Raw genomic sequence first — 14,302 nt, forward strand, 5'->3', positions numbered from 1 at the left:
GACCAGATGCCATGATCTTTGTTTTCTGAATGTTGAGCTTTAAGCCAACGTTTTCACTCTCCTCTTTCACTTTCATCAAGAGGCTTTTTAGTTCCTCTTCACTTTCTGCCATAAGGGTGGTGTCATCTGCATATCTGAGGTTATTGATATTTCTCCCGGCAGTCTTGATTCCAGCTTGTGCTTCTTCCAGCCCAGGGTTTCTCATGATGTACTCTGCACAGAAGTTAAATAAGCAGGGTGACAATATACAGCCTTGACATACTCCTTTTCCTATTTGGAACCAGTCTGTTGTTCCATGTCCAGTTCTAACTGTTGCTTCCTCACCTGCATATAGGCTTCTCAAGAGGCAGGTCAGGTGGTCTGGTATGCCCATCTCTTTCAGAATTTTCCACAGTTTATTCTGATCCACACCGTCAAAGGCTTTGGCATAGTCAATAAAGCAGAAATAGATGTTTTTCTGGGACTCTCTTGCTTTTTCCATGATCCCGCGGATGTTGGCAATTTGATCTCTGGTTCCTCTGCCTTTTCTAAAACCAGCTTGAACATTAGGGAGTTCACGGTTCACATATTGCTGAAGCCTGGCTTGGAGAATTTTGAGTATTACTTTACTAGCATGTGAGATGAGTGCAATTGTGAGGTATTTTGAGCATTCTTTGGCATTGCCTTTCTTTGGAATTGGAATGAAAACTGACCTTTTCCAGTCCTGTGGCCACTGCTGAGTTTTCCAAATGTGCTGGCATATTGAGTGCAACACTTTCACAGCATCATCTTTCAGGATTTGAAACAGCTCAACTGGAATTCCATCACCTCCACTAGCTTTGTTCGTAGTGATGTTTTCTAAGGCCCACTTGACTTCACATCCAAGATGTCTGGCTCTAGGTGAGTGATCACGTCATCATGATTATCTGGGTTGTGAAGATCTTTTTTGTACAGTTCCTCTGTGTATTCTTGCCACCTCTTCTTAATATCTTCTGCTTCTGTTAGGTCCAGACCATTTCTGTCCTTTATTGAGCCCATCTTTGCATGAAATGTTCCCTTGGTATCTCTAATTTTCTTGACGAGATCTCTAGTCTTTCCCATTCTGTTGTTCTCCTCTATTTCTTTGCATTGATCACTGAAGAAGGCTTTCTTATCTCTTCCTGCTATTCTTTGGAACTCTGCATTCAGATGCTTATATCTTTCCTTTTCTCCTTTGCTTTTCGCCTCTCTTCTTTCCACAGCTATTTGTAAGGCCTCCCCAGACAGCCATTTTGCTTTTTTGCATTTCTTTTCCATGGGGATGTCTTGATCCCTGTCTCCTGTACAATGTCCCGAACCTCATTCCATAGTTCATCAGGTACTCTATCTGTCAGATCTAGACCCTTAAATCTCATGGAGAAGCTCTATACAGTCAACAAAAACAAGACCGGGAGCTGACTGTGGCTCAGATCATGAACTCCTTATTGCCAAATTCAGACTTAAATTAAAGAAAGTAGGGAAAACCGCTAGACCATTCAGGTATGACTTAAATCAAATCCCTTATGATTATCCCAAACAAAGGCAATGTCAAAGAAGGTTCAAACTACTGCACAATTGCATTCATGTCACACGTTAATAAAGTAATGCTCAAAATCCTCCAAGCTAGGCTTCAACAGTATGTGAACCAAGAATTTCCAGATGTTCAAGCTGGATTTAGAAAAGGCAGAGGAACCAGAGATCAAATTGCCAACATCTGTTGCATCATAGAAAAAGCAAGAGAATTTCAGAGAAACATCTACTTATGCTTTATTGACTATGCTAAAGCCTTTGACTGTGTGGATTACCACAAATTGTGGAAAATTCTTCAAGAGATGGGAATACCAGACCCTTATCTGCCTCCTGAGAAATTTGTATGCAGGTCAAGAAGCAACAGTTAGAACCGGACATTGAACAACGGACTGGGTCAAAATTGGGAAAGGAGTACGTCAAGGCTGTATATTGTCACCCTGCTTATTTAACCACATGCAGAATATATGATGTGAAGTGCTGGACTGGATGAAGTCCAAGCTGGAATCAAGATTGCTGGGAGAAATATCAACAACCTTGATATGCAGATGACACCACCCTTATGGCAGAAAGTGAAGAGGAACTAAAGAGCCTCTTGATGAAGGTGAAAGAGGAGAGTGAAAAGGCTGTCTTAAAACTAAACATTCAAAAAACAAAGATCATGGCATCCAGTCCCATCACTTCATGGCTAATAGAGGGGGAAACAATGGAAACAGGGACAGGCTTTATTTTCTTGGGCTCCAAAATCAGTGCAGATGGTGACTGCAGCCATGAAATTAAAAGACACTTGCTCCTTGGAAGAAAAGCTATGACCAACCTAGACAGCATATTAAAAAGCAGAGGGTTGACTTTGCTGATAAAGATCTATCTAGTCAAAGCTATGGTCTTTCCAGTAGTCATGTATGGATGTGCGAGTTGGACCATAAAGTTGAGCCCGGAAGCTCAGAAGAATTGACACTTTTGAACTGTGTGGTGCTGGAGAAGACTCTTGAGAGTCCCTTGGACTGCAAGGAGATCAAACCATTCAATCCTTAAGGAATTCAGCCCTGAATATTCATTGGAAGGACTGATGCTGAAGCTGAAGCTCCAATGCTTTGGCCTGAGGCAAAGAACCGACTCATTAGAAAAGACCCTGATGCTGGGAAAGATTGAGGGCAGGAGGAGAAGGGGGCGACAGAGGATGAGATGGTTGGATGGCATCACTGACTCAAGGGACATGAGGCTGAGTAAACTCTGGGAGTTGGTGATGGACATGGAGGCCTGGCGTGTGGCAGTCCATGGGGTCGCAAAGAGTCGGACGCGACTGGCTGAGCAACTGAATTGAACTAAAAATTAGACAACGTTCTGAAAGGAGATATTGAGAGAAATGAAGAATTAAAGAAGCCCAACAAGCATGAACATCACTTGAGCAACTCCTATGGGCTGAGCCCCACGCGCGTGCGGGAGACAGACGCTGTCACCGGCGGGAGCGAGACGGCTGCGTGTAGGAGCCCGTGCCGAGACGACAAGAACACGGTGCTGGCCGTGTGTGGGGGGAACGAGGGGAGCGCCCGCCTGACAGCCCCGTCCGGGAGGGCTTCCAGCAGGAGGTGATTCCTGCGAGACGGGCGGGTCGTGTGGGTGTGAGCCGAGGCTCCGGAGGGAGCACAGAGAGCCGGGAGGCAGGCGTCTGACAGGAGCCCGTTCTTCTCTGACAAATGGAGCCACGAGGGTTTGCGGACGCCAGCCTCGCGCTCGCAGGAACTGGCACGCCGCGTCCCGACGCGCCGAGGCTGCGCCCTCCCGAGGGAGGCCGCTGAAGCGGAGAGAGCCGAGTCCTCGACCCGGGTCAAGCGCCCAGTCACCCCGCTTGAGCTCTGTACCTCTGCGGCCCGCCAGCGACGACACCCACCCCCAGGGGCCCCTCGAGGACGAGACGGGACGCAAAGTGTGCGTCCCCGAACAAGTATTTCAATAAACAGCAGCTCTCTGTGCCTCAGCACAGTGTCGCGAAAGCCCGAAAGCCCCAGCGAGGCCCGCATCCCCGTTTCCTCCCCCCGCGCGCCGGCAGGGCCAGCGGCCGCCGCGCGCCGGGCCCGGGCGCCGGGACGCGCACTCGCGAGGCCCGCCGCGCGGCCGCGCCCAGCGCGCATGCTCCGCGGGTCGCCGGGACCCCGCCGGGCGGCGGGCGGGGCGGGCTGCGCGAGGGCGCATGCGCAGACGGCGCCGCCGCGCGGTCCCAGTGCGGCAGCCGGAAAAAACCGCAGCGGCGGCGGCTGAGGCGGCGAGCGCGCGGGCGGCCGCAGGCGGAGCGCGGGCCGGGGCTGGCCGGGCGGGGCCCGAGCGGCGGGCTGACGGCGTCCGCGCGGCGGCGGAGGGCGAGCGCGACGAGGGGCGACTGCCGGCGCCGGCGCCGCAGGGACTTGGACGTTCTCGGCTCCGTCGGCGCCGGGCGGGGGCCGCCCGACTCCCCCGACCGCGTCTCCCCGGCGAGGCCGCGGGGCTCCGGCCGGCGGGGCGCCCCTCGGCGGGCCGCGCGCGGAGGGCGGCGCGATGGCTGGACGGCCCCCGCGACGTGACCGCTGAGGACGCCCCCGCCGCGCCCGGGCCCGGCCGCGCCGAGACAAAGGGGAGGCGCCCGCACGCGCGTTCGCGGGAGGCTCGCGGGGCGGCCGGACGCGGCGTCGCCTCGCCCCGGGCCGGGCGCGCGGGGCCTGCCCCATGCTCTGAGCGGCCCGGGGACTCCGGCCGGGACCCCGACCCCCCCGGCCCCGCGGCCGGCCGCGCCATGTGAAGGGTGGGCCGGCGCCCGGAGCGCGTGAGGATGGGGGATGCCGCGGACCCTCGGGACGGGAGGAGGACGTTCATTGTTCCGGCCATCAAGCCCTTCGACCACTACGACTTCTCCAGGGCCAAAATCGCCTGCAATCTGGCCTGGCTGGTGGCCAAGGCCTTCGGGACAGGTAGGCGGTGGCCGCCCCGTGCCTCCCTCCCCCGCAGCTGCGCGCATCCCGGTTTTGTTTCCGTCCTCTGGTCCCCCCCCCCTCGCCTGGCTCGGCGCACTGGCTCGGGGACGCGATGGGCGATGCGAGGAGGAGAAGGGGGGGGGGGGTAACGCCGGCTTGCTCTTCGGTCAAGAGCCTCTGGTTTGGGCAGGTGGGATGCGCCAGATTTTTTATTGGACAGCAGAAGTGGATGTTTGCTGTTTTTTGTGTCACCCCCCCCCCTCCAGTGACCAATTTTGTCACGTTTTTACACGGGGTGGTTTTCATTTGTGGTGTTTTCCTCATTGTGCTGCGTTCATTTCCCCCGCAGTCATAGCTGTGATTACAGCGCCGAGAAATCTGAGTTGGTTTCGTTATTATTGGAAGGAGGTGGCTGGCACACAGACGACATTGATTCTGACATTTGTAACCATGGCTGCGAGTCAAGCTCCGTGGGCTGTACGGTGGCCCCCGGCCGAGTGCAGGTTTTTAGTTTTGTGGTCCTTCTTTAAGCCTGTGTCCTCCCGTACACGGTCCAGGCTCTGTTAGACCAGTTATTTAAACCCAGTATTTAGCTTGCTGACTGTCACGTACTGTTTTCATTTCGTGTTCAGGCACATTCCTTTTTCCAAACATTTTGGCTTCATGAATTAAGAGAAACAACAACTCCCTACTGTGGGATTTTAAAAAAAAAATGTTTTTTTAATAGAGTTTTTTGAGGGCATGTGCTGTTGACACAAACTGTATAGCACAGTGGAAGTTAGACACTCCCACCTTAACTCAGTCTTTGCAAAATAACAGGAAAAGGGCCTCCTGTGCAATTCCTTGACTGGTGCTTTAGCAGCCCCTGTTGTGGAGCTCTGAAAGCTTTAGCGTTTCACTCGGAGAGTTTTCCATGAAGGTGGTGTCGTCTGATAGCTTTGATTCATTCTGTAAGATTTCTGTGCCCTAGTTAATAAATTTTGGATACGTAAAATATCTTTTGAAAAGTTCCTTAGTATTTACAGACTTTTCTCCAGATGTTAAATACAGGGTTGTTTTTTTTTTTGAGGGTAAGAGGATGGCTTATTTCCAGTTTTAGGACCATGAAAATATGTGGGTAAATGGTTTAATTCATTCTTAACTGTTCAAACATACACAGCTGAATACATACACAGGTAACTAGCAGGACTGCATATTTAGTTAGCGAAAGAATCTCAGCGTTTAGAAAATTATTTGAATTAGTTTTGAGGGAAACTTCACCTTACTGGGATTTGATGTTTATGACAGCTTTTGTTTTATTTGAATTCTCATGCTTTGTATTGAAGTAGAAAGATGTGAAAGGTTTTAAAACTGGCATCAAGAGTAAATATAGTAAAAATTTACTTTGAAATAATTTAGATCTTTAGAGATTTTGTTGAAACTGAATGCGTAGAGTAGCACCTGGGAGGAAACACAAAGTGTTAGAGTATTGTTGTTTCCTGAAGCTAATACCCATTTAGAGGAGAAATGGAAGCTATTTAAGTACTTAGAAAAGATGGAATAAGAGAAATTTATATTCCCACCTCTGTGGAAAAGCAGTGTGTACAAAATGGGATGCAGAGGGGATAGCAAAATATTTTCTTTCCTCCTGAAACTGAGAAGAATCTTGTAGTGCAGATGGCCATGTTGCCCTGGGTTCGTGAGGGTTCCTGACCAGAAAAAGGCCTGCTCTCTGGGCACACGTCGGGCAGGTTTACTAGATTCTGGACCTCTTGAGGAGCAGGCGTTGAACCTGCTTGGAGGAGAAGAGAAGAGGAAGAAGCAGAGCACCCGTGGAATGTGTTGTGTGCGGGAGACCTGTGAGATGCTGTGCGTTCTGTTGTACGCTCAGGGCCCACAGCAGCTCTGATGTAGGTAGCCTGCTCCTCATCTAAAAATGCAAGGTCCCCAGTGCAGAGAGAGGTTAAACAGCTTCCCCATGGTCACACTTTGAATACGGGCAGACATGAGCTTTGACTTGAGTGTCTGACTCTAAAGGGTTGGGTGTGGGTGGAGCAGGCACACCTCTTCTGTGTCTGATGCTTCAAACACACTGCTCTGTTAGTCCCACAGCATCCCTCTGGAAGGATAGTGTTCTCATTTCACAGATGAGGGAACAAGCTCAGACCCGTTCGCCCAAGATTAAACATCTGGCGGGTCCTGCAAGTCTTTCCTCCTTCCGCCACTCTGCAGAATAAGCCTCTTATCTGCCAGGTGTGCAAAATGTCCGTGTAGTACATGTTAAAAGTCTTATTTGCTTATTTGTTTTCTTTAAATAACGGCAGATATTACTCTCAGATGGTTTAGATGAATGACGTTGGCACTTATATTTGTCTTGGCAGCGATTGGCATGGATAAAAGTCAGATTCAAAATGGAATGAAAAACAAGCTTAAAAAACCATAAGAAAGTCACTTGCTGCTGCTGCTAAGTCGCATCAGTCGTGTCTGACTCTGTGCAACCCTCTAGACGGAAGCCCACCAGGCTCCTCTGTCCCTGAGATTCTCCAGGCAATAATACTGGAGTGGGTTGCCATTTCCTTCTCCAATGCAAAAGTCACTTAGTAAGGAGAAATCAGTGTATTATTATGAAGGTTATGTATGTACATTTTGTTTATTCTTATTCAACAGTCTTTCAAAGTATAAACTTATATGGGATGAGTAGAAAAAAGGTAAGGTTTCATTTCTTGGATGTAAATTGTCTGCATTTGCTGCAGACACTGTTTTATGACAGGTGTTAGCAGACAGCATATTTCAGAGGTATTGCCTAGTGGTATTCAGTGAATCATTCAGAACACTAGCTCCCTTTTAAGTTATGACTTAAGAACATCCCTTCTTTAACGATGGCATGTAGGATTCTCAGGTGCTGATTTAGTCTTTTTCTGTGAGAAACTTTACCTTTTGACATACTAAATTTTAGAACTATATATCGGAAAACTCATTTAAGATGATAGTTGGAAATCAATTGTGGGCATAGTATGAAGTTATTGAACTTAGCACTGGCATTGTTATACCTAGAGAGCAGACGGAGTACTTAACTTAATTCGAGCTTGGAATCATATTCTTTTTCTTTACACTGAAAATGTTCCAGATAACCCAAATCTTAATAGTTTATTTTGTGGGAGGAGGCAGATACAGCTTCGGTCAAATGAAGAACAAGTTTGTTTAGGTGAATTTTATTCAGTGAGCGGGTAAGATGCTTACCTTAAGCAGACTGCAGAAGGAAAAGTTGAACTGTGCTGGGTCTGGTGTATCTGAGTAGCTTCGCCCGTCTATGCAGCGGTATAGCTTTGCTCTAAGTTTGCCAGGTTCTCACATCTGGAGTCCTCTTTCCTTGGTCGTGTAACCTGGGCAATGGCAGGGAAAATGCCGCTTGTTTACCCTAGCGCTGGGCCACCAGGGAATTGCCAGCGTTTGTTCTTCGCGTAGAGCTTAAGACCCCCTTCCTGGTGTCGCTTCATCATTCCAGCCTCATCACCTGTCTTCCTCCCTTTCGCACCATGCAGTATGTGGTGTGAACTACAGAGTGTACACAGCAGAGCATAAAATCGTCTGCTAATGTGTGTGTGTGCTAAGTCACTTCAGTTGTGTCCAGCGCTTTGTGACCCCGCGGACTGCAGCCCACCAGGCTCCTTTGTCTGTGGGGTTCTCCAGGCAGGATGCTGGAATGGGCTGCCACGCCCTCTCCTGACCCAGGGCTTGAACCTGGATCTCTTACGTCTCTTACGCTGAAGGCCAAGCTCTTCACCACTGATGCCACCTGGGGGCCCCTCTGCTACTATCAGTTCAGTTCAGCCGCTCAGTCGTGTCCAGCTCTCTGCGACCCCATGGACTGCAGCACGCCAGGCCTCCCTGTCCATCACCAACTCCCAGAGTTTACTCAAACTCATATCCCTTGAGTCAGTGATGCCATCCAACCATCTCATCCTCTGTCGTCCCCTTCTCTTCCCGGCTTCAATCTTTCCCAGCATCAAGGTCTTTTCTAATGAGTCACTTCTTCGCATCAGGTGGCCAAAGTATTGCAGCTTCAGCATCAGTCCTTCCAATGAATATTCAGAACTGATTTCCTTTAGGATTGACTGGTTTGATCTCCTTGCACTCCAAGGGACTCTGAAGAGTCTTCTCCAACACCACTGTTCAAACGCATCAATTCTGCGCTCAGCTTTCTTTATGGTCCAAATCTCACATCCACACATGACTACTGGAAAAATCATAGCTTTGGCTATATGGACCTTTGTTGGCAAAGTAATGTCTCTGCTTTTTAATATGCTATTTATCTGCTATTTTTATTTAATATGCTTTTTTATCTGATACTATAAATACTCCTTATTGTGTTTCTTTGTATATCTCAATACATTTTGTCAAAATCCTGCATGAGACCTGACTCTCATGCACGTGTGAAGTTGTGATCTCAGTGGCCAGCACTGTGGTGAAAGGAGCCTGGAGCAGAGAGGCCGGTTTGGGAAGTTTTCGCAGGCGTCTGGGCATGAGGTCGTGGGAGCTGAGGTGGCAGCATGGAAACGCCGGTGGTGTTTATGGAGTTCTCCCCGTGTGTCAGCCTCTCTCTGTGTTTCTTCTCATCTCCTCATAACAGCCTTGAGAGGTGGAAGCTGTGCAGGGCCGCTGATGAGGACACGAGGCCCAGGGGCTGAGCGCCCCGCCCCCCAGCGCCCAGCGTACAGCTGTGCGTTCTGCATCTGTTCAGCCGCCTCTTCACCACTGTCCCGTGTGCCCACTGTTCCTGTTCATCCAGGAGGCGGATTGACAGGAAAGAGGCAAAGGGAGAAAAACCGCTGCCGAGGCCTAGTCCCCGGTGTTCTAGAGGGCTGGATTTGGGAGGCCTGGGTGGGGGGCGCAGTCACCTGAAGTTGTGAGGAGAACGGGTTACTTGAGCTTTGGTGTTGGTGACTGGAGCGGCCAGTGGGAAGGGGAAGTCAGCTTTGTTCTGGGGAACCTTGAGCTTCATGTGTTGGCCAAACATGTCATCTGAGGAATCCAATAAGGTCGGCAGCTGTGAATGTGGGTATGGAGGAGGGCTGACCAGGCGAGGCTACAGAATAGCAGTTTGGGAATCTTCTGTGTGTGAAGTGTCATTGAACTGGGAAGGAGATGAGACATAGAGGGAGAGAGGATTTGAGACAGAATCTAGGGTAGCGAACACTGAGAATTGTTTCGGAAGGAGGCTGAAGAAGAGAAGTTGGAATTAGAGCAGTCCGAGTTAGGAGGAGAATTAAGAAGGTGTAAAAACACTGAGGCCCTGGAAGGGGAACGTTTCCAGTGGGTGGTCTTCTTAGCTGGGCCAGAGGCTGCAGGTGTGTGAGCCGGGCCTGTCTGCTGAGAGCTTGTGCTGTCGTGCGGAGGTGCGGTCAGTGTGTGACCATCGCAGAGTTCAGGTGAAACCCTGGAGCTGCGGAGCTGGCCAGGGCCCTGGGGAAGGGGAGGCGCTGGGGACCCGTGGAGGGCGCTGGCTTTCTCAGCAGTCTGTGAAGAAAGCCGGGGCAGTGGAGATGGTGGGGGCGGGGAGGGAGGCGGGCCGAGTGGAGAGTAGGCGCGGCAGGCGGAGCCCATGGTGCGAGTGCAGGTAGGGAGCCCAGAGCTGGGTGTGTCAGCGCAGCAGCGGAGACCTGAGCTTGCAGGAGGCCTCTGTGCTGAGTGCAGGAGATCTAGCTAGCTTGAAAGGTGAGCTGGGCTTGCTTGAGGGGTCACGCTAAGGAATGTGGTGTTTATTTAGTAGATAAGTAAATTATCCTAGGCACATTCAATTTCTTTTAGAAAGCCACTATAATTTATTGAACACATACTTTGTGTCAGATATAGTTTTGAGCATTTTATATGCATTATTTTTTTTAATTCTGAGAACGACCCTACTAAGTAGATACTGTATTTCTTCATTGGCAACTGTGAGGCAGGGCCCCCCACTGCAGCACGGCTGTCTGGATCCTTGTTGTGGGAAGCAGCTTGTGCGTCATAGGAGTTCAGCAGCACCCACTCCCAGCTCGTTCCTTCAAACTACTTTCTAGCTCTGAAATGGGGAGTGTGAGCTAATTTCTAAGTACTTTAGGCTCTTGAAGTGAAATATATCTGAAATGGCATTTGTCCTCAGCAAAGGAAAGTTTCAGAGTAGATGGTCTCATTTTTTCTGCTGGCATTTCACTGCTTCTTCCAAGATTCTCTTCCAGCTTCTTGTCTTCCATTCTCTCTCTCCCTTTCTTTTAATGACATTCAAATTACGAGATTGCTGACTTGTAAATTTTTCTCTGATTGGTGCATTTTGTAGAATTTTGTATTGTAACAGATTCTGAAACAGCAGAACTATCCTTTTTTTTTTTTTAAAAAGCTGTCTGCCTCCCCCCCGCCTTTTTTTTAAATTGGTTTTAGAGGGCTTGACTGTAAGTCCTTGAAATTTTACTTTTGACACCTCATTATATTTGAAGAGGTGAGACAGGCATAGATTCACGAGTCCAGAGGTACAGAAGGTGGATTTAGTGGGAAGTTGCCTGGACACAGAGAAGGAAAGATGATATTGTGGGGAGTGTTAAGAGTGATTTTTTTTTTTTTTTTAACTCAGGAATGGCCCCTACTCCAGGGTCCTCTCATGTCCCACACAGGCCAGGGCTCTTCCCAGCATCACAGAAAGTGCTCCGCTCTTCTCTTACACCCTTCTTTCTCTTTGAATAGACAAAGCTGCTCAATGGTAGGAGATCTCAGATATATATATCAACAGTAAACTTCCATGTACTCTTTACCCTACCTCCACAGTCAACAGCTCATGGCCAACCTTGATTTATCTGTCCCCTTGCCCGTTATTTGAAGCAAATCCCTGCCATCCAGTCATTTCATCAATAAATGTACGAGTGTCTCCAAAAGTCCCTTTCTGTTTTTTACTGACGTTTAGTTGCTTGGCAGTGTTGCGTTAGCTCCTGCTATGCGCGGAGCGCCTGGCAGAGCTCCTGTGCTCACAGCAGGCCTCAGCGCTGCCTGCTTCATGCGTGGTGCCCAGAGTGGGTGTCCATCCCAGCCTCCCAGCTCACGTCCCCCCAGTGTCCTGTGTGTCTCTCTCTCTGTGTGTCTGTTTCTCTTTGCAGCTAGGCTCACCTGCACCGTTTTTCTAGATCCCGTATACATGCGTCACGGTGCGGCGTTTTCTCTTCTGACACTTCTCTCTGTGTGATGGCCTCTAGGCCCACCCATGTCTCTGCAAGGACACAGCTTCATTCCTTTCTGTGGCTGAGTAGTACTCCCTGGGGTACTTCTCTCTGTGTGATGGCCTCTAGGGCCACCCATGTCTCTGCGAGGACACAGCTCCATGCCTCCCGTGGTGAGTAGTGTCCCTGGGATATACATGCCACGTCTTCTTGATCCGTTCCTCTGTCGACGGACATCTGGGCTGCGTCTGTGCCTTGGCCGTCGTGAGCGGTGCGGCCGTGCGCACTGGGTGCGTGTGTCGTCTGCTGTGGAGGGGCTCCCTGCTCACACGCGACTGCAGCCTCGCCATCATCTCGCACTCCTCGTCACCGCTCATGCTTTCGCCTCCTTTGTCTCCCAGTTCATTTGTCCCAGTCAGTGTCGGATCAGGGCCGTCTTTGCCATTTGCTCTCTCTCTCTCGGGGGAAGGAAATGGCAACCCTCTCCAGTACTCTTGCCTGGAGAATCCCTTGGACAGAGGAGCCTGGTGGTCTACAGTCCATGGGGTCGCGAGAGTCAGATACAACTGAGCGACTGACACGCACACATCTCTCTCTTCCCTTTTTTTTTTTTGGCCCCTGTATTTCTTATATACTGACAGCTAAATTAAATGGATTCATGTTTGATTTTTTTTTTTTTTGCATACTTCATAGGTTTTTGTACTTCCACCAGGAGGCACTTAATGTCTCGTTATTTCTCTTTCTGTCATGACTTCTTCATTTGTTACTTGGAATATTCTTCCCTGAATTAAGTGTCTGGGTACCCTGGGGGGAAATGTCCTCGATGAACCCTAGCCTCCAGGTGCACTGCCAGGCACCCACCCCAAAGGTCATAGAGCAGAAAAGCTCACAAACCGGGTCAGAGTGCTTATATCGCACGGTTTGTTAAATCAGTTTGCAGTGGGAAGCGAGGGGCGAAGTGGGGCGGGTTGACACGTGTAGGACAGAGTGGGCCCCCTGCCCTCTGTCCTGAGCTTTGTCCATCGCTTTCTGCTGTAGCAGCCTCACCTAGGGATGGTGTGGTCACACCAGTCGGAGCCGAGGTTGGAACACAGAGGCCCACAGTGACGCAGGCCACACACTCGCTCCATCAGGGAGGCAAGGGACAGCACGCCTGCCGCAGCTTCCCCGCGCGCCAGGCGTGTCGGGAAGCCTGCTGCATCGGCGTGGGCCTCAGGCTGCTGGGGCAGAGGACGCCTGGGCCAGAGTGAGCATCACCAACGGCGGCTCGCTTAGGCATTCAGACTGTGAGGCGTCGTGTGTGTGTAGCGTTCATTGCCTGTTGTTTGCTTAGTCTCATGCGTATTTAATTGTCATGAATATTTATGGAATTCTAGCTGAGCTATTTAAAATCCTGAAAGATGGTGCTGTTAAAGTACTGCACTGAGTATGTCAGCAAGCTTGGAAAACTCATCAGTGGCCGCAGGACTGGAGAAGGTCAGTTTTCATTTTAGTCCCAAAGAAGGGCACTGCCAAAGAATGTTCATAGGATGGTACAGTTGCACTCATTTCACATGCTGGCACACTCAAAATCCTTCAGGCTAGGCTTCAGCAGTACCTGAGCCAAGAACTTCGAAATGTACAAGCTGGGTTTAGAACAGACAGAGGAACCAGAAATCAAATTGGCAACATCCGTTGGATCATGGAGAAAGCAAGGGAGTTCCAGAAAAACATCTGCTTCATTGAAAATTCTTAAAGAGTTGGGAATACCACACCACCTTACCTGCCTCCTGAGAAGCCTGTATGTGGATCAAGAAGCAACAGAGCCAGACATGGAACAACTGACTGGTTGCAAGTTGGGAGAGGAGTATGTCAAGGCTGTATGCTGTCACCCTGCTTATTTAACTTAGATGCAGAGTACATCATGCGAAATGCCATGCTGGATGAATCACGAGCTGAAGTCAAGATTGCTGGGAGAAATATCAAAAACGTCAGATACTCAGATGATACCATCTTAATGGCAAAAAGCGAAGAGGAACGAGAGACCCTCTTGATGAAGGTGAAAGAGGAAAGTGAGAAAGCTGGCTTACAACTCAACATTTAAAAACCTAGGATCGTGGCATATGGTCCCATCTCTTCATGGCAAATAGCAGAGGAGGAAGTGGGAGCAGCGACAGACTTCATTTTCTTTCACAATCACTGTGCATGGCGACTGCAGCCGTGAAATCAGAAAAGACACTTGCTCCTTGGAAGGGAAGCTATGACAAACCTAGACAGCATATTAAAAAGCAGAGACGTCACTCTGCTGACTAAGATCTGTGTACTTCAAAGCTATAGTTTTTCCAGTGGTCGTGTATGGATGTGAGAGTTGGACCATAAAGAAGGCTGAGCACTGAACAATTGATGCTTTTGAACTGTGGTGTCGGAGAAGACTCTTGAGAGTCCCTTCGACAGCAAGGAGATCAAACCAGTCAATCCTAAAGGAAATGAGTCCTGAATATTCATTGGAAGGACTGATGCTAAAGCTTAAGTGCATTGCTTTGGCCACCTGATGCGAAGAGCTAACTCATTGGAAAAGACCCTCATGCTGGGAAAAAGTGAAGCAGAAGAGGGCGGCAGAGGGATGAGATGGTTGGATGGCATCAGTGACTCGATGGGCATGAATTTGATCAAACTCTGGGAGGTAGTGAAGGA

At 49.7% G+C, this 14,302-nt stretch overlaps 1 protein-coding gene across 5 annotated transcripts in view; it reads left to right on the top strand.

The window, feature by feature from the left end:
* CAMSAP2 (calmodulin regulated spectrin associated protein family member 2) overlaps positions 4,179 to 14,302 on the top strand; it is a 96,652-nt gene continuing 86,528 nt past the window's right edge. For 4 of the 5 annotated variants that reach the window (XM_018060830.1, XM_018060832.1, XM_018060833.1 and 1 more), the window contains exon 1: positions 4,179 to 4,466. In XM_018060830.1, coding sequence (XP_017916319.1) covers positions 4,328 to 4,466 — 139 coding nt within the window. In that variant the 5' untranslated portion in view covers positions 4,179 to 4,327. The remainder of the gene's footprint in view (positions 4,467 to 14,302) is intronic. The other variant, XM_018060834.1, reaches the window with a different exon arrangement.

The sequence above is a fragment of the Capra hircus genome, chromosome 16 (genome assembly GCF_001704415.2).
Source record: "Capra hircus breed San Clemente chromosome 16, ASM170441v1, whole genome shotgun sequence".
Taxonomy (NCBI): domain Eukaryota; kingdom Metazoa; phylum Chordata; class Mammalia; order Artiodactyla; family Bovidae; genus Capra; species Capra hircus.